A 26,413-nucleotide genomic window follows, 5' to 3' on the forward strand; every position below is an offset into this window, starting at 1 on the left:
GCAGAGCACCTCCCGAGGAGGCCCCTCTCCAGGTCCTGACAGTGGACCTGTCAACCGACCCTTTTTCTCCCTAAAACTTGCACCCACTGGAGTGCAAGTGACATCTTAGGCGACTCACTGCTCTTCACATAGTGACCTTCACCTTCTGAACATTTAAAGAAAGCTCAGGTGTTCCTCATCTCTCCTTCCCCTAGTCTCACATTTCCCGAAGGAAGCAGCCCTAATTTCTGCAGTTGTTTCTCCTATGTAATATCAAATAATGATGTCAAAGTACCTTCCTTGGGTATCTTTCAGGTGTTGTCTTTACTTCTGATTTCCTTTCTTATTTACTCTTGGCTTCTCTCTGTGTTTTTGTTTTGTTTTGTTTTAAGCTGTTTTATATGCTTCCTTCTTTACTTTCAATTTCTTAATTTAAAAAATTTCTTTTGGTAACGTCTCTGTTAAATTATGGCCTGATCCATCTGGCACATGATTTAATAAAGTGGTTTTGGAAAATCTACCTTTTGGTTTCTCAGTGACACAAGGCCGCTAAGTGGCTGTGTCTTGCAGGCATCGAGTTAATCGCTGCGTTCTATGGCTGCCTGTATGCGGGGTGCATACCTGTGACCGTCCGGCCTCCTCACGCTCAGAACCTTACGGCCACATTGCCCACCGTCCGCATGATTGTTGATGTAAGTACCGGCTGTATCTTGCCTTGTCCTCATCTCGTAAAATCCACAGTCAGACAACTAAAGATCTTTACCAATTTTCTAGTTTGGTTGAGTCAGGAAGTCAAACCTATCTCCTGAAAACTACCTCCTTTTTTTTTTTTCTTTTTTTTTAAAATCTGACCAAAATGACCAGCATTTTTCAGTGAAGGAATGTGGGAAAGCAGTTGGTGAAATACGGGCTTATATTTTTATCGTGAACATTAAGAAACTGAAGCTGTCATTAGTAATTCTCCATAAAACCTGTTTTTTTTTCCCTTCTTCTTAAAAAAATGTTTTAATATTTTTCCTGCACAGTAAGCAAGGTGATTTTATATGCCAAACTGAATTCTCTCCAGTGTCAGGTCACTTTTATTTTGGTTCGTTTTAAAAATTCACTTGGTATAATATTAAAAGCTATCCGAATCTTGCTCTGGAGGTGATAGAAGTTTCTGCAGGATATGAGAATTGGAGAAAGTAAGATAAATCTGTACTGCATTGCATCCTAATGTACTTTAGAGCAAAGGGTTACAAAATTCCCATTTATGTAACATTTGTTTCTCTAAGAACTGGTGCTTTGTCAGCAGCTGGAGCCTGCAGTATAAAAGCCGGTTCACCACAGATGATTTTATTACAAAGTTCTATTCAGCAAAACGCCCTTGTTGTATACTGCACAGTAGGCCGGAGCAGCAGGACAGGGAGCTTCCTTCCACTGACACAGTTTGTGAGGGAACTTTGTGTTTCCACGTGCAGGGTGTGGAGAGCTTAGTTTCTGCGAGAGCACAGAGTCCCTCAAGTTCAACATATGTTCTATGTCCAGTGTGTTTCCCCATTCCCTGGACTGTTGCAAACACTAACTCCCTCAGAGATGATCCTCTGACACCTCTCATTCCGTGAGCACTACAAAATCCATGTTTTTATTTTGTTACCATCTTCCTGAAATCAAGAGATTTGGTGATCCACACTGAGATTTTAACTGTGGAGTATTTGAGAATTGCTGTGGTAAACAATAAATTGTGTTGTGAACAAGTCCATCATTCTACTTCAGTGTCACATTTTCAGGACAAATGTGAGGGGAGACACTGACCTCCATTGTCCTGTGTGTGTTCTTTGAAAAGCTGGTACTGCCCTGTCCCAGGGTGATGTGCCAAGCCTGTGGTGCTATACTTGGGCTAAACGTCCTGGTGCTTATTTTTGTCCATTTGTTTTCTAGGTCAGCAAAGCAGCCTGCATTCTCACCACGCAGACCCTAATGAGGTTACTGAGGTCCCGAGAGGCGGCAGCAGCTGTGGATGTGAAAACCTGGCCAATGATCATTGACACAGGTGAAAGGGAGATCTCTCCAGAGCCACTGAGGGAGCAAGAACATTCACTCCCTGAGGCTTCCTTGATTCTCATGCCAGAGGTGTTTACACAGCTCTTATGTTGCAGCCACTCCATCTGCTAAGACAAAAGCAGAACTTAATATCTGCTCAGCTGGAGTTACCAGGACAGGATACTGCAACAACCAGACACAGAGAAGCAGATCACAATATGCTAGAACCCTTGAGACAGAAAGTGTCTTGCTGTTACTCTTGGCATCCCCAAACTGTGGTTAGGTTTTTATGCCAGAGCTGACCGTATACATGTGGAACCTTATAAAATATTGAGAAGCTCCGATCCTTGACTTCCAGATCTGGTAGAGACAGCACTGGACTAGCAGTCAGAAGACCTGGTTCTAATTCAAGCCTCAGTACTTACTTTCTGTATAACCTTGTCTGAGATTGCCCTTTCCTGAAACACTGCCTACCCTTGCCAGATGCACATATTTAAAGCAACATACTGTGAAAATACTTTGAAAACTATAAAGTGTATGAATTTTAGATGGTTTTCATTACTGCAGAAGGGGAGAAGACACAGGGCTGTCTGGTAGAGGGAAGAGTGTGGGTTTTGGAGTCAGGCAGACAAGGTGTAAATCCTGGTCCTCTGTTACGTGTAACTGCTTCATGGGTTGGAAAGATTAAATGACATAATGTAATACACCAGCACATAATCATAATAGTAACGTCCAGCTTTTTATTGAGCCCTTACCATGTGCCAGTCATCTAACGTGTATTACCTAATTTTGTCCTCATACCCACCCTATTAGATAGGTGCTAGTTTTATCCTCATTTTACAGATAAGAAAACTGAGGCTAAGGAGGCTAAGTAAGTAGCAGAATTGAAATTCAAACCCAGTCAGTTTGGCTCCATTTGCAGCCTCTTAACCTTTAATTTCCTCCCTACCAGTTTTTAGTGAGTGTCACATGGTGTCCACCTCAGGAACATTTATATGGATTTGAAAGCAGGGATGATGTGTATTTATGGTTATTGTGTGCCAGATGCCAAACTAGATTTTTTTACATTTGTTACTTAAGGACATAAGCAAAGTCCTTTATAATATATACCACAAATGGATTGTGTTGGTGTTAATGATGTAGAGAGGCCTTCTGTGGTTACTGGACTCAGTCACTTTTCAAGAAGACCTGAAATCACAGACAACAGAAAGGGCTTTTTTAGGCATTTGAGTGGCCCTTCCTTACACAAAGATGAGTTGAAGGTGATAGATAAGTCTTTGGTTTTACCAGAGACGGGCACCCAATGGTACAGAGGTTTGAAAGTCAATGTCAGAATTACTTCTTGACCTGGAAAGCCAAAGGAGCCATCGAGGAGTCATGGTTGGGGTTGGAGACATCCTTGATATCCTTGGATTTGACGTACTTATAAAGCAAATTTGGGGGGAAGAGAGGCATCCTAAAAGAGCAAAGGAAAACAGTTCCCAGATTATCATCCTTAAAATCTGTCATGTTAACTTGGAGAAAAACTGTCCAACTTTTAAAGCAGTTCATAATTACAGTAACATGTTCTACACTGTAAATAATGAACTTTAACTTGAAACCAGCATAACAACAAGTAAAGCTGCTTAAGTTGTTTTAAAGTGCTTTATGTGAGTTAACTTCCTCATAATTCTGTGAGGGCAGGTGTTATTAGCATTTTAGAGATAAGGAAACAGACACAAAGATGTTAAATGACACCAAGGTGACATTGCTGATAAATAGCAGAGCTGGGATTTGAACACTTCAGCCTGTGTTTTCCACTGCTGTTATATTACCCCTCACTGATTTACTGTATTCCAGTAAATACACCTACCTGATGTAGCTTTCCTTGTTTACACTGTCTAGTGGTGCCCTCAACCCCAGCCCACTTCTAGGAGTGACATGTGATCTGGTTGGTTAAATATGAGAAGCCTGAGCTTTAGCAAACCCCAGAAGCTAAATTTGGGCAAAGCAGAGTCACAGAAGACCGGTGGAAGAGCAATGATTTTTGAGTTCCAGTGTGTCTGGTTGACGTCGGGTTTTTCTTTTCCTTGCAGATGATTTACCCAGGAAAAAGTTACCTCAGCTGTATAAACCGCCCACTCCTGAGATGCTGGCATATCTCGATTTCAGTGTCTCCACAACTGGCATGCTTACGGGAGTGAAGGTAGAGTAGTCGGGGTATATTTACTCTCTCACTAGATGCTGGTAAAATGCCAGGTCTGCAAAAAATAGAGATGACCACTGCCCCAGGGACTTCAGATGTAGAGGCCAACTGGTTATAGCAGAGACCAGTAGGCGGAGGATCAAGGGCCTCTGCTATATTTAAATAAAAGCATTGGCTCTTCCGGAATAAGTTATCCCAAGGAATTTGTGTTATGCAGTGTTCTGAACCTAGCGTAGAAGCTAACAGACAGTAGGAGCTACAGTGAAAGCCAGTATGAAGTCAGAGATTCATATTTCCTAAACCTCAATATTGACAAATAAACAAATATGTTACTTTCAGTTAGACTTAGACTAGGCATTTTGAAGTAGTAAAAAATATACATCACTGTGAGGAGTTTGGGGAAAACGAAGCTTCTCAGAACTAGCATTAGAGCTGTTTTTTCTGCCTGTGGGATACCAGTTCCATCCTGTTCCTTACCTTCCAGATGTCCCACTCTGCAGTCAATGCTCTCTGCAGAGCCATCAAGCTCCAGTGTGAGTTGTATTCTTCTCGGCAGATCGCCATCTGCCTTGACCCTTACTGTGGACTTGGCTTTGCACTCTGGTGTCTCTGCAGGTAGGAATGGAAATGCAAAGAAACAGAATGCATGGGAATATCTTTGGGGCTATGACCATCTCATCCTTCCCTTTGCTCCCTTAATTTGGTAAAGTTTCAGTAAAATGCTGATGTTTCCAGAATTTATGCACCTAATATATCTTTGATGTTCATTTGATTTGGTCTGTATCCCCTCTTTTCTGTTAGCTTTTTGCCTCATACAAAAGGGCAGTGATCTTACTACCTCTTCTTTGCTCCATCCTGTAATCCTCATTTTAGAAGCAGAGCCAAGCAGAAGGATGACACTTGGGTGAAATGTCATGCTGTCCCAGCTAGAATGCACTGCTAGGCTTGGCAGGAAGGAATGTAATGAGATGGGCGACAGCTTGTGGCTGGAAAGTAGCATGTGGGTCCTGGCTGGATTCTTTCCTGTGGGATAGCAGATCCCACCTCCTTCCACTGTCCTCCCTGGGGACCTCATCTCAGACCTGTATTGTTGCCTCCTTGGTGGGCATCTCTGTGAATGCTTCACAGATGCCTTCTGTCACCATCCTTCTTAAGATGGCATTGTCCACCTAGGGACCCACGTTATCTTCACTCTGTGTCTTTTATGTCTCACGGGCCATTAAGTGTCATATCCTTGGGCTCAGTTGTTTCTAAACCTGTCTGTACATAAAAGTCACTTAGGGGTCTATTAGAAAAAATTAATGGGCCTTCCTTAGACTTACTAACCTAAATCTCCAGAAGTGAAGACCACAAGTCCAGTATTTTTTTTAAATACAGGATTCCTGGGCTCCCAGTGATTGTGATCTGTACTCAAGGTTCAGGAAGTTGAGGATTCATGGCTGGAGAGAGTACATATGATATGGGACTCTGCCATCCCTTCCATCTTGTCCTGGCTGGCCTGTCGGGGTTCAAGCCCTCATCCTCTTGCGCCTGTGCTGTTGCAGCCTCTGCTGTCTCTCAGCCTTCAGTGACTCATATCTCCAGTCCCTCCTCCTTGTAGCCAGCTTTGCCTCAACTTAAAGCTGTAGGGACTGTCTGCTGAGTAAATGCTAAAGTCCTTCATGTAATATAGTTCACAGTTTGGTACCGACCCTTCTGACCTCACTTCTCCCCACTCCCCCAGGCATCCTGTGCTCTAGTATTTCACCCTGGAATACTGTTTCTGACGACATTAAACACACCATGTAATTTTATATCTCTGTCCCTTTGCATATGCTGTTCTCTGCCTGGAGTGCCCTCACCACATCCTCACTTCCTCCGGCCACCATCAAATTCCTACTCGTTCAAGCCTCAGCTCAAGTGTTACCCACTCAGTGAAACACTCCCCCCTCTGTGTTCCCAGTTTGAACAACTTGCTCTTTATTCTGTGATCTTGATGTCCTTTATTTCCGTCTTAGTTGCTGCACCTTCTATAGCCTGCTTTATAGTTACTGTGTCTTGTGAGTTCAGTAGGAATGAGACTGATTCTTAGACCTTCCTATGTCATATGACCCGACAGTGTCCTTCACACTCAGTATTTGTTGAATGGATGGTGTTCTAGGAATCAAGGTACCTAGAATGAATTGATCATGTCAGCTCTTGTGTTTCTTCATTGCAGTGTCTATTCAGGCCACCAGTCCATCTTAATTCCTCCTATGGAGTTAGAAAACAACCTTTTTCTCTGGCTCACCACCGTCAACCAGTACAAAATAAGAGATACTTTCTGCTCCTACTCAGTAATGGAGCTCTGCACCAAGGGGCTTGGAAACCAAGTGGAGGTGCTGAAGGTAAGAAGCAGCTGTATCAAGGAGCCAGTCATGAGAGATTTTAAAGAAATGGTCCAGGCACGAGGACACCCTGGTAGGGCTGGCCAGACAGATCTGGCTGCATTTTTCTAGCCAAAAAAGGTTTGTAAATCTCAGAAAGTTTCTCTCTTCCACTGTCTAATTTAATGCACTTTCTCAGGGTTTAATCTGATTCTTATATTGTAGAGAAGAGGTGGGGCTGAATAGAAAAGCTTTTATGTAAAGATGAAAGGGAACTGTGACTTCCAGGAGGATTTTTCCCAGTAGAATTTGCATCCTCAGTATATTCGAGATTGGGAATTGCCCCAGAGATAAGGCAGCTCATTCATGTGTATATCCAGTGATCATATGTCTGACTGGCACCTGAAACTTCTAGATGGCAGAGGAAAGAAATCAAGAATGAGCAAATTGACCATGGGTAATGGTTTTAGTGAAATGCCTTGGTATTTTCTGAAAAGGTGTATCTTTTTTCTGGATATCTGCGGTGAGAACACAGAATTCCCTGGCGTTCCTTGAACAAAGGTAGAGAAGTAACCATGTTTATTCAGTGCTTTACAATCCTGCTAACCCCGGCTCCTGTGCATGGTGTCTTACAGACCAGAGGAATCAACCTCTCCTGCATCCGGACGTGTGTGGTGGTGGCTGAGGAGCGGCCCCGCATTGCCCTCCAGCAGTCCTTCTCCAAGCTCTTTAAGGACATCGGTCTGTCCCCTCGGGCCGTCAGCACCACTTTTGGATCGAGAGTCAATGTAGCAATATGTTTGCAGGTGACTGTCATGAAAGCTTACTTGCGGGGAGGGGCTCGGAGCACAGGCCTCCATTTACTTGCTGTGGGACTCGGGGCTTTTTATTTGGACTTTACTATGCCTTATTTTGCTCATCTGTAAAATGAAGATGATGGTATTGTCCTTCACGAGTCGTTCTGTAGAACTACTGAGTTTCCAGGTGCCGGGTGCTTGGAGCCATGCCCAGCAGTTAAGCACTAATGTAAATGTTTACTCTCAGTGGTGGTGTTATGGTCCGTGACGATGAATCAAGAAGATTTCCGAGGCCTATTTGAATTTTATTTATGTTACCTTCTGTTTTCAGTCTCCTCTATCTTTTATACCTTTTTTTGCAAAGGAAGCGCAAATAAGCCTGTATTCTTTTCTCCAGCCAGATGGCAACTTTGCTGTGTTATCTTGGTGGGTAAATAACAGAAAAGGGGCTGAAACAGCAGGAAAGAACTGAGTCTGATTTTATGTAGCTTGGAGGCTAATTAGGCGAATGGAGGTATGGACAAGAGTGAGAGTCAAAGAAGGTGGTGTACAAGGGTGGGTCGGGTCCTCTGTGTCCATGGTTGAGTGACTTTTGAGCAGCATCGTGACACCTTAACCTTGGAGCCCCGTCATGGGCCCCTTGCTGTCAGCTTGGGCCAATGTTGGTTTTGAAAATCGCACGGATGCTGGTCTGTCTCATCCCTACTTTGAGCACAGGGATGAGGACCCTTCTCAGCCTGGTAACCTTTCAGTGCTGCCCCAGCCCCTGGCCTACTCTCCCGGGAGGTGGGGGAAGAGAGGGAAGAAGGACGAGGAGAAAGCCAGGCCAGGCGTCTCTTTCAGGTTGACGGCAACCTTGCCTCTTCTGGTTGACAGGGGGAGCTTTCAAAATAGAGTTCAGATTTTTCATGTTTGGGGCTAAATTATCTATTTCTTGATTTGAAAATGTGAAATATGGAAATAACATTCATTTAAATTTTAAATAAATAATGCATTGATTTGTTTTTCTTTAGGGAACCTCAGGGCCTGATCCAACTACTGTGTATGTAGATCTGAAAGCACTAAGACACGACAGGTATGGCAGATTTGTTTTACTTGTTTTTTGCTAGCGTTTCTGAGCAGAAACAATTCTGAGCCTCAAGAAAGCCAGCTCTCTCCCTCATTCCTTTTGTTAAAGTCTTTAGGGGGAGAGGAGGAATTAATTTTCATTATTAATAGCTCACAAGATTTACATTTATAAGAAAAAAGCTTTAATTCCCACAGTTGCTGCACTGTTGTTTAATACTAAAATGTAATACTGGTGTTTTGTGACATTTGACATAAATTAAACTAAAATGGATAGATGCTTTTCTCTGGCAGTTTAAAAATAACTGAGACAGACGATAAACGAGGCAGAGTAGGGTTTTTGAAACAATACTTTATCTGAGCCCCAGGAGTAAAAGCCTTCCTCCTTATCAGCTCACATATGAATTGTAGCTGTGTCCTAAGGGGAGCTCCTGGCCTGAGGGCTCTGGAACCTTCTCCCGGGTCCCTCTGACTCGGGCTGTGTTCATGGTGTGGCCCGTGGCACTGAGCCATCCTGCACAAGGAGAGCATCTCTAGCGCTGTGGTTCTCAGCCCAGGGAGAGTTTGCCCTCCAGAGGACATCTGACAATGTCTGGAGACATTTTGGTTTGTCACAACAAGGAGGTGCTGCTGACATCTAGTGGGTAGAGGCCTGGGATGTTGCTAAACATCCTACAATGCACAGGACAGCCCTTCACAAAAACTAACAGAATATCTGACCCAAAATGTCAGTGATGTGAGTTTAAGATACTCTGCTCTAGCTTGAGGAGAGACAGAGTAGAGGTCTTGGGAAAGCAGTTTATAGCTGTGGTATAAATGATGCAGTCGTTTTTTTAAAGGCTTGCACATACATAGTAAGTATTGAATTATTCTTCTGCAGGGTTCGTCTTGTGGAACGGGGTGCCCCCCAGAGTTTGCTCCTCTCAGAGTCTGGAAAGGTAATTTGCTCAGTTAACCATTGGAAAGGTAGTCTGTGTGGAGAGGTGGTTCATTTCAAAGAAACCTGAAGCCATATAATATATTAGTGCCCAGGGCAAGACTGAATCGAAATCTGGAGATAATTCAACAATTTCCGCTTAGCCAATGCTTTCAAATTCATATGGGAACATAAATAAGAAAAATACTAGATTCAAGCCTTCTTAATTTCCAGTTTTTTTTTTAATTCGATCAGCATGTTATTCTTATTTGACAGATCAGCAGAATTCAGTGTTCATTATATCAAAGGTGAAGAGACGAGCAACACTTAAAAACAGGCAATTCTACCTTTGTCAGTGTTACAAGGAGAAAAATAGGGTGGCAGATAGAGGGGTGGGGTTTAAGATCAGGGAAGACATACACATATTTAAAGTTAAAAGAGAAATCAAAATGGGGACGAGAGTATAAAGATATTTGAGAGTGACTTCTTAGATTAGAATGAGGCTTTAAATTGTTCAAGAAGAGATTTAGTCATTATCTAGTCCATCCAGAAGGCTGCTGTAACAGAATTCCATAGACTTGGGTAGCTTATAAACAACAGAAGGTTACTTTTCCCACTTCTGAAGGCTTGGAAGTCCAAGACCGAGGAGCCAGCAGATTCTGATGAGAGATTCCCTAGATGGCCGTCTTGTTGCTCTGTCCTCACGTGGCCAGAGGAGCAAGGGAAATCTCTGGGTCTCTTTCATATAAGGGCACTGGTCCCATTCATGAGGGCAGAGCCTTAATCACCTCCCAAAGGCCCTGCCTCCTAATACCATCACATTGAGGGTTAGGTTTCAACACGTGGATTTCAGTCTATGGCAGTTTTGAACAATTTACTAATGAAAGAATCAAATCAGCATGAGCTGTCAAGCTTCTCATCCTTTTGAGGAGGTGGTGATGACGTGTCAGAATCCCTTCTAGTAACTCCAAAAGGCAGAGGGAAAATTGGGAAGGAATAAAGAGCTCCTGCCTAATGTATGCAGCAATGGATGAGCCCATGGGGAGTGTACTCTGGTTTTACTCCTCCATTTAAACCCTTTGAGGTGGAGGTGGGGTGACTTTACCATCTTGTCAGGAGCTTTAGTGAGGTGCCTGGTCCAGACGAGCAGGAGTGGCCCTTCTCTTCCTTCCTTGAGGTTTTAGGTACATGAGCCCAGATCATCATTGTGGGGTTTCTCAAGGAACCATACGCTAGAAACCCAAGATGAGAAGAGGGGTTGAGGCATGCAGAGAGGCCCTGAGCCATCCTTTAGGCTGGCACCACTGCTTCCTTTTCCCTCCTGAGGGGGACCCGGGCGGATGTCTTTCCGTTCTCCTGCAGAGCTGCCACCGTCCTCCCGTGCTCTTCAGGTCCCTCTGCCTCTAGCGCTCACTGTCACCCGGAGCGGAGGCTCTCAGGCAATCCAGTGAGCAAGATAGATCATGAGAAGGGGCTGATTTTGAGGCTGAATCTTGTTAAACCTTTGTCTCCACTGAGGACAGTCCCGTGAGCACCATCTCAGCTCCAGCCTTTGCACAGAGTGAGAGGAGGGTGGGTAACTACATTTCCTAGAGGTCATTACATTTAATTGAGCCCAGTCTTTGTGTTCTCTTTGATTCTTAGATTTTACCTGGAGTGAAAGTAGTTATTGTTAATCCCGAGACCAAAGGGCCTGTTGGAGACTCTCACCTTGGAGAGGTATGTAGAATTTTCCCCTTTACTCTGAAAAGTCAGCAGTGAAAGACTTTAATGTTCATATTCTAAAAGTCAGTGAAACTGTGAGTTTAGCTTTTCCCCCATTGTGAGTTTTCAAGAGTTTTAATCTTTCTCTGTAAGGCACAAGCTGCAGTGGACCAAAGAGGGAAATTGACACCAAGATGGAGAGAAGATCTGGGCACCCAAATAGAACTAGTCCCAGATTGTCCACTGACATTCCCTTAGCTCAGAAAGAAAGTGGACAAATTCCACCTGTTCCCACCTATTAAGGAGTAGAACTAGAAGGAGACACAAATACAATTTTTAAAATTTATACAAATTTTATATTCTCTTCCAAAATGTATCCATTTTTTGTATTAGGATAAAGATATTTTAAAAGACTTAATTTTTCTTCCCACAGTCTTTGAGCAACCCTGGTATTTCACCCATAGCTTACTGGGAGGAATGTGCGTAGGTACAGAAGCCAGGAGGCCTGGGCTCTGCCAGTTACCAGCTTCTCATTATTGGGAAGGTTGCTTAACCTCTCAGTTTCCTCCCCCTCAAGTAATAACTGTACCTCCCTCGTAGAATTGTGTGACAGTTAAATACATCAGTACCTTTGTCGGCAGTACACATGGAACAGTGCCTGTCACGCAGTGTTTTCCTGGGGGCTTTATAACCTAGTTTAGAGCCCAGAAATGATCCATTGATGTATCTGTGAGACGCTGGAAGAGGCTGAGAAATGAGCCAGGGAGGCAGCGTAGCCTCCAGGTTCAGAGCACTGCCTCTGCAGCCACCCAGACATGGGTCTGGGTCTCCTAGTTTCTGCGTCTTAGGTATGAGTTTCTTAAACTCCTGTTTTTTTCATCTGTGAAGTGAGAATAATAGTCATACACACCGTATTGTCACATCGTGTGTATCAGGATTGATGGAGGTAAGGCATGTGGAGTTCAGCGCGTTCAGCGCTTGGTCAACACTTGATGAATGTTGGCTGCCTTTACTGTTGCAACTGCGTTGTTGTTAATATAAATGTGAGATTAAAAAACCAAAGTAACCTGTCCCGAGAGAACTGCACTGATACTGGTGAAGCATGACCAGTCCCCCTTTCTTGTTGTAGATTTGGGTGAACAGTCCTCACACAGCCAGTGGCTACTACACCATCTACGACAGTGAGACTCTTCAAGCTGATCATTTCAACACCCGCCTCAGCTTTGGGGATGCTGCCCAGACACTCTGGGCTCGGACAGGATACCTGGGTTTTGTCCGCCGGACTGAGCTCACAGCGGCCACCGGAGGTACCATCCACACCAGCTCTTCCCCCTCATCCTGCTGTGCATTTCAGCCTCGGGCACAGGCTGGCCTGCCTCAGCCTGCTTTGGATTGTGGACTGTGTGTATTGAGTCATTCCCTTCTGTGATCTTGAACCCATACACGAATTTATATTCATTTGAAGTAAGACTTTGCCCCATGAAGAGTCCCTAGGGCGGAATCACCAGGGCGCCCTGTTGGCCTCCCTGAACCATGGGTTAGCTCGGCCGGGCAGTCGTAGACGTGCGCCTGGTGATGGGTAGGTGCCCCGGGCAGGACACAGACCCTCTGCCCAGAGGGGCTGCCTCCAGCCCTGAGCCAGCTCCAGGGACAGGTATTTCATCTTTTCATCCTCTACTCCTAATCCCTGAGAGGGAGTCAGCGTGGCGGGGCCAACGTCTGGAGCGCTCTGTCCCTTCGGGGGCTCACACTGGATGTGAGACTGCTCGCCCGGGCTCCCCAATCAGCCTCTGCCCAGTTGTCATGGCTTCACTGCCATCTGCCCCCAGCCTTTCTTCCTGGTGGCATTAGTAGCCATTTTCAGATCCCCAGCACTGACTGTATGATGCACGTCAAGAACTGACCCAAATCACTCATTGGGCTTTAATGGCTGGAATCGAGCCAGGTCATTTCTCTTTCGCCCGTCACACGTGCTGCACACTGATCAGCTCCGTAGTCTCTCCGTGCTTCACAGGGAAGCAGAACGACATACTAGAGAAGAGGGAGGCATTGCTCGCCTGCACCCTGGTTTTGAAGCCTCCCTCTGCCATTTCCTGTGTGACCTTGAGCCACTCACTGGACCTCTCAGTTTCCTACATGGAAAGGGGGAGTAATAATGCTTCCTGCCTTGTCAAAACGATGTGAGATCAAATGACATGATACATTCAGGTGCCTAGAGGTGCCTGGCACACAGAAAGCACTTCCTAGTCGTTAACTGCTGTGTTGCCATTGTTTTTGTTACTACAGTCATTATGAGTTCCTCTGGTGTCATGGGAACTCTACTGGCCTTCCTCAGCCTCCTCTCTCCAGCTTCTAGCATTTGTTTCGCTGAAGTTTTCAGACATCTACTTTTTCCTGAAAATACTACATTCAGTAGACCTAGTAAAATCATCTCTCTTCTTCAAAATGCAGTACCTATGTAGATATAAATGTATACAGTATGTGCATAAAATCTCTTAAACAAAAAGAAAAGAGTGAGATTTCTGCCATGTCCTGGCTGGATCACAAGCCTATTAATAACCAGGACTATCTCTCCATGGATTCCTTGAAGACGTCTAGAAACAGTGACACATGTTCATTTCTTTTCCATCTTAAAATCTTCCCCTCCATCCCCGACCCCACAGCCATCATCTGGCTAATTCCTATTTATCCTTGAAAGCTCAGCCAGCAAGGCTTCAGCTTTTCCTTCTCTGAACCCTTGAGCTGAGCTCGAGGGTGGGGCATGTCATCCTCTCCCCACCCCTTGGGCACACTCGGGTCACTGGGCTTCTTACCACAGTGCGACATCTGTTGCGTGTAGTTTCCCCCACCAGACAGTAAGTATTTTCAGAGCAGGAATTGTGTTTTGTCATCTTTGTCTCCCCAGCACTTGGAACAATTACTGTCACAGAGGAGAAGGAGTAGTAGAAATAATAATAATAATAGTAATAATAATAGCTAATATTTTTCAGCCCTTACCATGCCCGAGGCATCAATATTAACTCCCTTACATGGATTATCTCATTTAATCGGCACAGCAGCCATTTATTATTACCCCGTCTCACAGAGAGGAAGCAGGGCTCAGGGCCTTAAGTGATCTCAGGGCCCCAAGTGATCTATCTGCTTCTGGCTACACAGCTGATGACGTGGCCAGAGGCCTGAACCCTGCGCTCCTAACCCCAGCAGTGCGTTGCACTCAGTATGTCTGATGAACCAGATCTCTCTGTTCTCTCCATCAGAGCGTCACGATGCCTTGTACGTGGTGGGAGCTCTGGACGAGACACTGGAGCTGCGAGGACTGCGGTACCACCCCATCGACATTGAGACCTCCGTGTCTCGGGTCCACAGGAGCATTGCCGAATGGTAAATTCCCCTTCACAGAGCAGGTTCCCTCTTCGGCTGTACTGTCAGTTGAAGTGGATCTGTAGTCAGCCATCTGTACGAGATCCCACCTACAGACATAGATCTCCAAGGGCAACAAGAAAATAAACACACTGATTCTTGTCTCATCTGTCTGTGGCAGATGAGGCCATGGGGACACGGAAACAGGCTCCGTGGACCCAGTGAGGGGCTGAGTCCTTTTTAATGATTGATTCTTACCATTGGAAAGGACCTAACTAACCACCCGCCTCTAGCAAGTTGGTACAGTGTAGCAGGAGGGGAACCATGACTTTGTGATCAAAAGACCCAGCTTGCAGGCCCAGCTCTCCCATGGAGGCTGCTTTGCTTATTTGCAGATACCTTGTCTGCTTCTTCCTGATTATCAGGAGGATCAAATGAGAATGTGCTTCGTAATCTATCAAATGGTAAGCAGATGAAAAGGATCATCATTCTTATCTGGTGCGGTTTTCCCTCAGTGCGGGAATTCCCCCCACATCATCCCGCTAAAGGGTCATCCAGCCTTATGTTGACTAAAAAATTTCTTAAAAACTTTTTTTTAATTCCTTAAAATCAAAACCTTAGTTTTTAACTGTTGTCTCTCATTCTGGATTCTTGACAGTACAGAATCCATATATATTTAAGTCAGCGTGTCCTTCCTCAGGTCTTTTTTCCTGTGCAAAGTAGCCACAGCTCTGTAACGGTTGTTCATGCTTTCCAGATACTTCTTTGTGAGCATCTTTATCTTGCTTTTGTCACAGTTTCTCCTCAGACCTGAATGATGCCCATGAGGTTTAAGAACAACACAGGGAAGTTGGGTGTCATGTTACCCCCTAATTTTAAACATTTGACTTTTGGTGCAACCAAATATTGTGTACATTTTTCTTTAATGATTGGGATCGATTTTTTTTTAAGGCAGTTTAACACTACTTATCACAAATCAGGTCATACATCCTAACCCAGCAATCCCACTCAGTATAAAGCAACTTCTACCTTGTAGAAGTTGATCTGATGAACCATTAAGGACCCTGTAGGGGCACTAAGCTCAGACGAGGCCAGGCCGACTCCCTTCCTGTTGGGTGTAAGAGTATAGATAATAATCTTAGTTAAAGCTCTCTTATGTTGCAAATAACAAGAATTCTTTTCAAAAATACTTAAGCAAACGAGAGTTAATAGGAAGAGTACCTGGCCATCTCAGAGGTTCCTGAAAGTCTCTAACCAGCTCTGGATCTCAAAAAAGGATAGAAACTAGGGACGGGAGGGCCATCAGGAAGCACCATCTTCTCACTCTCTAGAGCCACGTGGGCATCCACTTCATTTTTTCTCTCCTCCCTGAAGAGCTTTTCTCTGAAATTCTCTGTATACCTAACTACCCCAGAACTTTCAAGCTCTTAAGTACATGTCCTCAGTTTAGGCAACCAGCTGACAGCTTTCAATCCCACTTCCATACTCCCAAGAGATATTGGATGGCTCAGGTAATCAACTGTGATCACAGGGACAAGGTCATGTATTACAGATGTGGCTGATAGCCTCCTGCTTGGATCCAAGGGAGAAGGCAGTCCTCAGGGACATGGGGATAAGTCTTGGGCAGACACTGTAGAAGATGATATGTTAATTGAATGTCATTGAACTTGCAGTGCCGTGTTCACATGGACCAACTTGCTCGTGGTGGTTGTGGAACTGTGTGGCTCTGAACAGGAAGCCCTAGATCTGGTTCCTTTAGTGACAAACGTGGTCCTAGAAGAGCATTACCTCATCGTTGGCGTCGTGGTGGTGGTGGACCCAGGTGTTATCCCCATCAACTCCAGAGGGGAGAAGCAGAGGATGCACCTCCGTGACAGCTTCCTAGCTGACCAGTTAGACCCCATCTATGTGGCTTATAATATGTGACCACCTTGTGGGGATTACAGGGGGCCATCCTGCAAAACCACAAGGACCAAAGACTGGTGACTAGGAGCAAGCTTTCAAACGGTGTGAAATAAGCTGAGATGCTACACTATATCCTTCATCTCATCCTGTGGGATTCTGCAATCACATGACACACAGGAAAGGGGAATTCTGTGGTGGCAAATGAAAAAAATGTTAACAGCCTATTAGTCATGAGCTTTGACATAGCGTGAGCAGCACGTTACTAAAGCAATTACATGCATGTTACATTTTTTTCATCTGTTGTATATACTTGTATTTTTATCTAATGTTGTTCTAGAATTTTGTAAGGGAGTTTAATGAATTCACATGAAGAGGGTAGTCTGAATTACACAGTTCCCCACTCTGTACTGTATTTTGCCATTTTACCATAGTTAGACATTCTGCGGGTTTTGTTAACATGGAGATTACTCTGCTTACTTCCAGTTGACCCATAAGCAAATCAAATAACCCACTGAATATGAGAATGACTTTATATATAGAATTCTTGACTGTAAAACATTTGACCAGTGTTTTAAACATGTAAATAAGAATACACTTAATTCACTAAAAAATTGTAGACTTGGCTTGTATAGTTGTAACAACTAAAGTAGGAACATTTCTACTTTGAGAGAATTTCAGTGCTCTCTTGATGCAGTGTAACTGAGTAGGTGACTGAAAAGTGCAGACTGCAGGTTTTGCTGCACATTGTACTATGTCTCTGTTGGCTGTCATATATTCAGTATAAACGGAAGCTGCCTATGTCTGTTTTTAAAGCTTGCATTCCCAGAATCAGCTTAAGCTTTTAGGAATTCAGCCTGTTTCTACAAGCTGAAAATCTCAGTTTAAAAATCAAAATGTTAGGAAAAAGCTAAGATTCATTAGAGCTCACCTAGTTTTAAGGAATCGCAATAACTCACTCTGGCCCGCAATGTTGAAACTGTCTTTCACACTTAAAGTGACTACATAAGAATTTAGAATTTCCCCTTTTCCAGGCCCATTGTAAGCTGTGTCTGCAGTTATACACATAGCTTCTCCTTTCTGAAAACTGAAGAGCATCCTCCGTTCTTCCAGTTCATGAGGGCAGAGAATTTAAGGACAGTAGTGATAGTCTGGGAAGGCGGTGGGATCAAGTCACGTGGAGGCATAAGGGCGCAGAGCTACATATCTCAGAACTGACTGATAGGGATTGCCAAAAGAGCCAGACTTATGCTGAAATAGGGGAGGTGTCTGATGGGTGCAAGAAACTCTTTTGAAATAACTGCGGTGCCCAGGCCAAGCGGACTGAGCCTGGGACTGAGTTTGGCCTCCGGCTCGGTTTCCTTTCTTTGGTCTGATGCTTCATGTATTTGAATATAGTTGAATTTTATTATTTTTTTCTTACAGAAATATTTTTAAAAATTAAAAAAAAAACTCAAAGTGAACAGAGTTAACTTGTTAAATCAGAATGGTTCTCTTTGACCCACTCTGGTCTATTGTGTAAATATTTATTTAGACTATTTTAATAATACATATTATTTACCCCACTGTAACATCATGTAAACTAAATATGTTTTTAAACAATTTTTAAGACTTGTAATTACCCTGAGAATAAGGTTTATAATGCAAAGACCAGACCCTTCGCCACGGCAGCGTTCTTGGGGGGCTGCCCTCACACAGTCTCCTGACTCAAAGCCACTTTACCAGCTCCTTTTGACATAATCCTCTTTTTCTCCCAACTCATTCTCCACAGAGGGCAGGCCTCAAGGCATTTTCCAGTTCCAGATCTCTTTTTCTGCATTTTGGATGACATTAATTTACACATGATGGGAGAGGCTCTAGGATGCACAGAAAAAAAAGCACTTGCGTTGGGACAAGAAATCCCAGTGGATAGCAACAATATGGCTCCACAGAGAAAACAGCCTGATTATCTGGAAAGTAATTTTCTTAAAACAATTTCTGATGATTCAGTAAGCAAAGCAAGGAATCCTGAGGATCTTCTAGCTCCATAATCCACTAGTTCTCAGAAAAAAAAATATAGGCAGAGTCTATTCTATGGATTTCCTTCATAATTTTTTCTACACAGGTTTGGGTGTCTGCTTGAAATATAATGTGAGCCACATCTGCCATTTAAAAATGTTAAGTAATCACATTTTGAAAAGTAAAGAGAAACAGGTGAAATTAATTTTAATATATTTTATTTAACACAGTATATCAAAAATACTATCATTTCAGTATGGAATCAATATAAAAAATTATTGAGATGTTTTACTTTTTTTCATATTAAATATTTGAAATTTAATATGTTTTAAGCACATCTCAATTTGGACTAGCCATATTTCAAGTTTTCAGTAGCCGCATGTGGCTGTTGGCTACCATATTGGACAGTGTGGAGCTATACTCATTCCTTCAAATAAAATACTCCATTAATCTCAGAGTATGGCCAACTCTCAGTTATTTAGGGGCTGATTATGTAGTTTTGTAGTTCCTTAGGCTTCTGATTTATTGTCATTTTTTTGCTTTCTGCCTTGTGGCTGCTTTATTTATCTTTTGTCCATTCCCCAAAGCCAGAGTATGCTAATGGAAGAAAGCCAAGCTATGTCTTTGGGGAACTGCACCAGTCATTCTGGTAAGGTATCCTCTGGTAAGGGAAAGAGATTCTAGTCATTAGCTTAGAGGTGTTTGTGGGACCATCTGCAGATTTAATGCCTAGTCTGTTGCAGACTCAGTGAGAAAACTTCCTCTTGATGACACAATGCTCTTAGTCTTTCCACACTAGGTAGAACCTTTGTGGTTGAACTGACTCTTGAGACAGGCCCAAAAGGCCATTATTGATAGAAACAGCTTTGTCAAAACTCTGGAAGACATTCTGTCTGGGTTTTCATGCCTATGAAAAAGAAAACTAAATAAATAGCAAGCCCCCATTTCACATAAGAGAAATCTGTTCCTCTTAAAAGTTTTTGAAACTTTCTGCCTCTCAACAGAAGTAACTGAGATAGATGAGGAAGGGGCTGCCTCAGAACAAGTGCCATCTCCTGCAGCAGTGAGACCCTGGGAATGACCAGCATGTTAGTGGGCATCAGTGAATCCACAGTCTTTATTTCCTTCCTGCCTATTAAAGGGCCCTTGTTCCTCCAGTCCCAGGTCTTCCTGAAGTTGTGCTGCCTCAGGCTGTTTCGGGACCATTGCCTGTCTGTTTGGTCATAGGAGTGAATGTCTCCTTAACTCTAGTCCCTGGGCAATGCTTGCTTAATGCTTTTGTTGAATCAACAAAGGGCCTGAGGCCTTAGCTTTTTTGTTAAGGTCTCTGCCCCAGGCATGGTGCTCAATATCTTGGCCAAATAAATTACTTTCCTTGAATATCCAGGAATCTTTAGACTAAAGCAATGAGGAGTTATCACCTCACCCTCAAACTCCAACATGATCTATGCCTTAGAGTTGTTTTTGTTGTCTGCTTTCATGTTAAAAGCAAGAGTATTTGGAGCAAGCTGCAGTACTCCAGATACACAATAGGCCTTTTCTTTATCATTCATATGACATTTCTGGTTTAGGTATATGTAGATGGGCCATGTTATTTGTCCAGAGGAAAGAGAGTGTAAAGATATAAGAATAATTTTTTAGTCCTAAATGCTTTGTTTTGTTTACTTTCTGTCAAGATATTTACCAGTGTCAAATTCAAACTATAGTACTGTGTAATTATGTATAAAGTTTTTTTTTATTTATTTGAATTTAGACTAGATATACATTTTTAAATTTAACATCTGGCTGGACAGTGTTCTATTAACTCATTGAATGTGTTTCCTTTGTCTTGTGTTAATAAATATTGATGCTTGGTTGTGTTTAATGCTTCACACTTTGGGAGCATTGATAAATTGGAATTAATTAATTTTTAATTTAACTTCAGATGGTAAGACCTGAAGATAGCTGGAGTGGTCTAAGGGAAATGGACACAGAGATCCAAAGTCAAAAGCAAATCGGTGCTATTCAAGGAGGCCAGATCAAGGAACAATGCAGAAATCGTTATTAAAACTAAGAAGCCTTTTGTCAGAAACAGTCATACCTTAGTTTTCCTCCTACCCATGTGGCATTTTTGGTAGTTTTAAACTATTGATCAAAAATTTTAATTTTTTTCTAATGTGTAATTGGGCTGGATTTCATCTTTTTCTAAAGTAATACTTCATTTGCTCTTCCATTTCCTGGTTTCAAGAAAGTTGATGAGAGTTTCCATCAAATTGTGCATGTTCTCAGACACTGAAACTGGCCTTTGGATTATGGTCCAAGCTATTCAGGCAGCTGAGAACCTTTTCCATTTAACATACATTTCTTGAGTGCCTACCCAACTAGGCACAAGTAACTGGGATAAGAACTGAAGCTAGAGAGAGAAGAACGTGAAGTCACTGCCCTCAAGAAGATATAGGAAAACAATACAGTGTATTAAAGGTTATGAGCAAAGGTGGACTGTGGGAGCAAATAGGATAGGCACCCAATCCAGTGACAAGGGAGGGTAAGTGAGGGATACATCCTGGAGGAGGTAACTCTGAACTGAGTTTTGAAGACTGAGATAGCTAGATAAAGACAACAAACAGGAAGGCAGAGCTGCATATTCTGGAACTTGCAATTCATTATTAGGATGTAGGATTTAAAGGGAGAAAAGTAAAAGATAATTATGGAGGTTTGAGCCAAGGAGAGCTCACTAAGGCCCTTTATGTATCATGCTAAGAATTTTGGACTTTTATCCAGAAGGCCGAAGAGAGTTAATGAGATGTTTATAGCAAGGGAATAACATGTTCAGGATTGCAACATAGAAAATCATTCTGGTAGATTTCTGACTTGGGGAGTTGAGTAGATGTGGAACCATTTACCAAGATAGAGAACGAAAGAGGAGGAATAGATTTGGGAAAGAAGATGCTGTGCTCCATTTTGGTCCTGTTCATTTGAGGTGCTATGGAAATGCAAGCGAAGATGTCCAACAGGCTGCTAAATATTAGGTTCATCTGTTGAATCACACCTCTCCTGCACCAGCAGAGCGCTGGCCGAGAACTTGTTGTTTGGGAGACATCATTCTAAAAGTGGTAGTTGAAGCCATGGAATTGAATGTTAGTGCCAAGAAAGATCATGTGTGAGAAAAGTCTCAAAAATGAAGCCATAAGGAGTAAGAGCATTTAAAAGCTGGTAGAGGGAGAAGAATCCACAAAATGGAGAAGGAATGACTGGAGAAGAAATGACTGGAGAGATGCGGTCAAAACCAAGAAAAGGCTTGGGCATAGGAATTGTGGGAAGAATTTTAAAGAGGAGGAAGTGTTCACTAGTGCCGAAGGCTACAGTGAAGCTGACTAAAGCAGACTGGCCAGCAGCTGCTGTATCTGGCCACTAGGCAGTCACTGGTGACCTTGGTGAGAGCAGATGCAATTGCAGCTGTCGGGGCAGAAGCCAGAAACCTTGTGCAGGAGAGGTGTGATGGGAGGTGTGATTGAACAAAGGCTACTCTTCCTGGAAGCTTTATCTGCACATAGGAAGGAAAGAGGTGGGATAGTAGTTAAACAAGGGATGTAGAATTGAGGGAGGGTTTGTTTTTTTTTTAAGATGGAAGAAATAAAATGTTCCTGAGTAGAGAGGGAAAGTTCCCAAATATAGCAATGAGGGATAATTGACAAAGCAAGGTCACAGAGGAAGCAGGAGGGGTGAGGATCCAGAGAACAGGCTTTAGGGGAGGAAGCTTTTTTTTGTTTTTCCCTAAATAAAGCTATGTAGAGGCAAGATCCTGACAGAAGGAAGTTAGTAGAGGCCTATCTGATGACCTTTTTCATTTCTCTGAACCTCCATTTTCAGTGTAAAAAAAGATAAACTTCAACAGTGACTAATGAAAATATTCAACAAAGCAAGAAATAGACTTTAATAGATCATCTATTACAAACCTACAGTAAGAAGTATTTAATGATGACGCTTTACAAGCACTACCATGAAAGTCAAGACTATGGCAACTTACTGCCTATCACTGTTTCTATTCACCATTGAGATTATAGTTAATAGTTAAGAAAAAGCTATATGAATTGGATACAAAAGAAGAAAAACATTAATCTTTGGAGACTATATGACAGTCTAGAAAAATACAAAAGAATCTACAAATTTAAACAAATAGGAATTTAGCAAGATTGCTGAATACAAAATAAGCACAAAAATCAATAGTAGGAGTCTCCAGATATTGGTGGACTTAACTTGGTTAGATAACCCTCCCAGAAATAGAAATAACTACGTTTGAAAGATGGGATGGAACATTTGTGTGTTTATGACTTTTTGCTTGAGGACATCCCCATTACTCTAAGCTGCTTCAGAAAAACATAAATTTACAGACTGAAGAAACTCAAGAAACCCCAAGTGGTATATAGAAAACCACACTTAGGCATGATCATGGGCAAACTGCTAAATTTCAATAAAGCAGAATCTTAAAAGTAGCCAAGGGAAAGTGACACATTACATATAGGAAAACAATACAATTAACAGCCAACTTCTCTTTAGAAATAGTGGACTCCAGGAGAACACAGAATGATGTATTTAGAGTGCTGGAAGAAAAAAAAAAACTATCAATTCTATACCTAGTGAAACCATCCTTCAAAAGTGAAGGTGAAACCTCAATCTGATAAAGACCATCTATGAAAAAACTCACTACTTAGACCACACTTAATAGAGAAGAACTGAATTATTTCTGCCTAAGGTTGGGAACAAGGCAAGAAAGTGTTATCACCACTCAACATTGAATAAAAGTCGGTTAGGCAAGAAAAAGAAAAAAAAAGGCATCCAGATTGGACAAGAAAAATTAAGGCTCTCTCTAGTCTCAGATGAAATTACTTATATGTACAAAATCCTAAGGAACACACACACACACACAAACTATTAAATGAGTTCAGCAAGGTTGCAGAATACAAGATCAATAAAAAAATCTATTTAACGCAATGAGCATTCCAAACATGATATTTAAAAACCAACTATATCTAAAATAGCATCAAAAGGAATAAAATACTTAATAAATTTAACCAAAATGCAAACTTGTACACTGAAAACTACAAAATCATTGATAGAAACTAAAGAAGATCTAAACAAATGGAAAGTCATCCCCTTGTTCATAGATTGGAAGGTTTAATATTGTTAGGATGGCAATATGCCCCCCCCCAATTGATCTACAGATTCAATGCAATCTCTGTCAAAATCCCAGCCAACTTTTCTGCAAAAATGGACAGGTGGATTTTGGAATTCATCTGGAAACGAAAGGGACTCAGAATAGTCAAAACAATCTTGAAAAAGAATAGCCAAGTTGGAGTACTTACACTTCCATATTTCTAAACCTACTACAGAGCTAAAATAAGGAGAATGAGGTACTGGCATAAGGACAGACCCATCAGTCAATGAATAGAATTGAAAGTCCAGAAATGAAACTACTCCCAACGCAGCCAAGATAATAAGTCAATAACTATTAATACTGCATCTCAATGGGGAATGGTGGAGATTAGTGCCACTCATAAAGATGTCAGGATTCAGAGGTAGTGGTCCCAGTTTAAGCTCTTTTTAATTCACTGCAGAAATTCATGGATCCTGGAGGACAGCAGTACATTACTGCAAACTCAAGCAAATAGTAGTCCCGATTATAGCTGTTGTACCTATGTCTTTGCTAGATTAAATTAGTATTGTCTCAGGTACATGGTATTAGCAATTGATTTGACAAATGTGTCTTTCTATTCCAATCAAGAAAGAAAATCAGTTCTCATAAGGAAAAAAGAAAATTTAACTATGTGTCGTGATGGATGGTAATTAGACTTTCTGTCAATTATCTCGATTAAATTTTTTTAAAGAATCAGAAGTAGTTCACATTCACATAGAAGGGACAGGAATATACATTTATACTTTTGCCCTTGGATTACATTACATGATATCACTCTGATCAGACAGAACAAGAAGTGGTTTGTATACTGAAGGTGTTGGTAGGCTGCATGCAATCCAGAGGATGGGAAATCAGCTCTGAAGATGCAGAGGTCTCGTGACCAGAGGCATGCTGACATATCCCCTAAGAGAGAAAAAACAGATTACTGCATCTTGCATCCTCTTTCTTAAAGAAGGAAGCACAACCCTTGGTAGGCCTCTTTGGGTTCTGGGGACAACATATTCCATGCCTAGTAGTAGTGCTTTGGATGATATCCCAGGTGACAGCTTTAAGTAAGATTTGGAGCCGTATGATCTGGCCAGTCCCATAGTGGTGGAGGTGACAGTTGAAAAAGCAGCAGTAGAAAGTTTATGGCAAGACCCAATGGGAGAATCACAATGCAAGCTACTGAAATTCTGGAGCGAGAATATGTCAGCTGTAGCAGAGAATTCTAAGCCTTTTGAAAGCAGCTTCTGGTGTACTGGGCCATGGTGGAGATGAAAAACTTGGAAAGTGACTGCATCTGGAACTGTCCATCATTGTCTGGATTCTGTCAGACACACGAAATCATAAAGTCAGATGGGCCCAACACCAAGCCACCATAAGATAGAAATGTTACACCTGGGATCAAGCCTAAGCAGGATCAGAGGACACAAGCAATATGCATGCACAGGCAACCCAGAACCCTCTGTTACCCACTGCAGTTGCCCCAGTGTTCTTCACTCAGCTCATTCCTGTGGCCACAGCAGAGCACAGAGTGGCTCCTGCTGAAGCAGGTGGAAAAAGCTCATTTGGTTTATGGGGAGGAGGTGGGGGTGGTTGGCCGTTCTCAGGGGTGACTTTAAAAGGCAGTTGCAAGGGAAATCTTCTCAATAGGCAGATATTAAAGTGATCACCCATTTTGTGTAGAAGGAGAAGTGGCTCAAAGTGAGAATATTTATGAGCTCGTGGGCAGTGGCAAATAGCCTGGCCAGTAGTTAGTGTCTTAAAAAGGGACAAGACTGGAATACTGGATACAGCAAGGTCTGGAGTACAGGTGTATGGATGGATATAGGGGAGGGAAGACAAAGAATGAAGATCTTTGCTTCATGTATCAATGACCACCAAAAAGAATTCACCATGGGAGAGACACTGAATATCCAAATAGACAAAATGATGTGGCTGGTTGGTGTGAGCCACATACGGAGCATCTCAGAATTGGCACAGTAAGCACATGAATGGAATAGCTACAATGGTAGAGATGTAGGCTACGCAAAGGCCCAACAGCATGGACTCCTACTTACCAAGGCTGATTTAGCTACTGCTGACTCTGAATGTTCACCTAAATATTGAGCCCAACATTGAGCTCCCAAGGTGGCATTCTTTCTAGGAGACTAACAGGCCACTTAATAGTGAGTTGACAACACTGGGCTTCCTCCATCCTAGAAGGGCTAGTGATTTGTTCTAATGTGAGTAGACTTACCTTTTCTGGATAAGAATTTGACTCTCCTGCCCTCAGAGCCTCACTGAACATCACTACCTGGTAGCTTATAAAAGTGCATGGTACTTGCAGGCTGCTCTGACCGACATAAAGAAGATTTCACCAATAAACCGAACTTCAGTTCCAAGCTGTCTTGCTACAACTCTGTAATCATAATCTTGAAGGTAAATAATCTGTTTGTTTATACACTTTAACTAACACAATAACCAGTTCTTAACTGTTACAGTGTTTTACTAAGTGGAACCAGCTAGGAAGCTACTGCAGTTTACAATGTAAGAGGGGGAGGGTATAGCTCGGCGGTAGAGCGCATTGCTTAGCATGCACAAGGTCCGGTTCAACCCCCAGTACCTCCTCCAAAAATAAACAAACCGAATTACAATGTAAGAAACAACGATAGCTTACACTAAGGTGGTAGTGGTAAGGTACAGAGAAAGGGAGGAGGTCACAAGGAAATAATTTCTCTTGTATCCAGGTGTATTAGTTAGGACTCTAGAAACAACAGCAACCAAAGTAAGCAGGTTTAAATAGAAACATGCCATTCATTGTAAGGACAAAGGGTGGTTCATGGAACCTAAGGGCTGTGGCAGGCAGCAGGTTCTAGAACTGGGGCCTAGAAAGCCCCTGGGTAGCTCTCTCAGCTCATCTGTATCGTTTGCAGATAGAAGAGGCTCATCACACAGCTCCTAAGCTTTAGGTTCATTTACCTAGAGAAAGACTAATTTTTGTCC

General features: G+C 42.6%; 1 protein-coding gene across 3 annotated transcripts in view; it reads left to right on the forward strand.

The window, feature by feature from the left end:
• DIP2B (disco interacting protein 2 homolog B) overlaps positions 1-20,137 on the forward strand; it is a 194,891-nt gene extending 174,754 nt beyond the window's left edge. For all 3 annotated transcript variants that reach the window (XM_031462583.2, XM_031462586.2, XM_031462584.2), the window contains 12 exons: positions 550-671; positions 1,900-2,011; positions 4,077-4,186; positions 4,671-4,801; positions 6,384-6,552; positions 7,167-7,337; positions 8,342-8,403; positions 9,274-9,331; positions 10,954-11,028; positions 12,143-12,320; positions 14,271-14,394; positions 16,047-20,137. In XM_031462583.2, the coding sequence (XP_031318443.2) occupies positions 550-671; positions 1,900-2,011; positions 4,077-4,186; positions 4,671-4,801; positions 6,384-6,552; positions 7,167-7,337; positions 8,342-8,403; positions 9,274-9,331; positions 10,954-11,028; positions 12,143-12,320; positions 14,271-14,394; positions 16,047-16,299 (1,565 nt within the window). In that variant the 3' untranslated portion in view covers positions 16,300-20,137. The remainder of the gene's footprint in view (positions 1-549; positions 672-1,899; positions 2,012-4,076; positions 4,187-4,670; positions 4,802-6,383; positions 6,553-7,166; positions 7,338-8,341; positions 8,404-9,273; positions 9,332-10,953; positions 11,029-12,142; positions 12,321-14,270; positions 14,395-16,046) is intronic.
• Positions 20,138-26,413: the final 6,276 nt, after the last annotated feature.

The sequence above is a fragment of the Camelus dromedarius genome, chromosome 11, assembly GCF_036321535.1.
Source record: "Camelus dromedarius isolate mCamDro1 chromosome 11, mCamDro1.pat, whole genome shotgun sequence".
In the NCBI taxonomy this organism is placed as follows: domain Eukaryota; kingdom Metazoa; phylum Chordata; class Mammalia; order Artiodactyla; family Camelidae; genus Camelus; species Camelus dromedarius.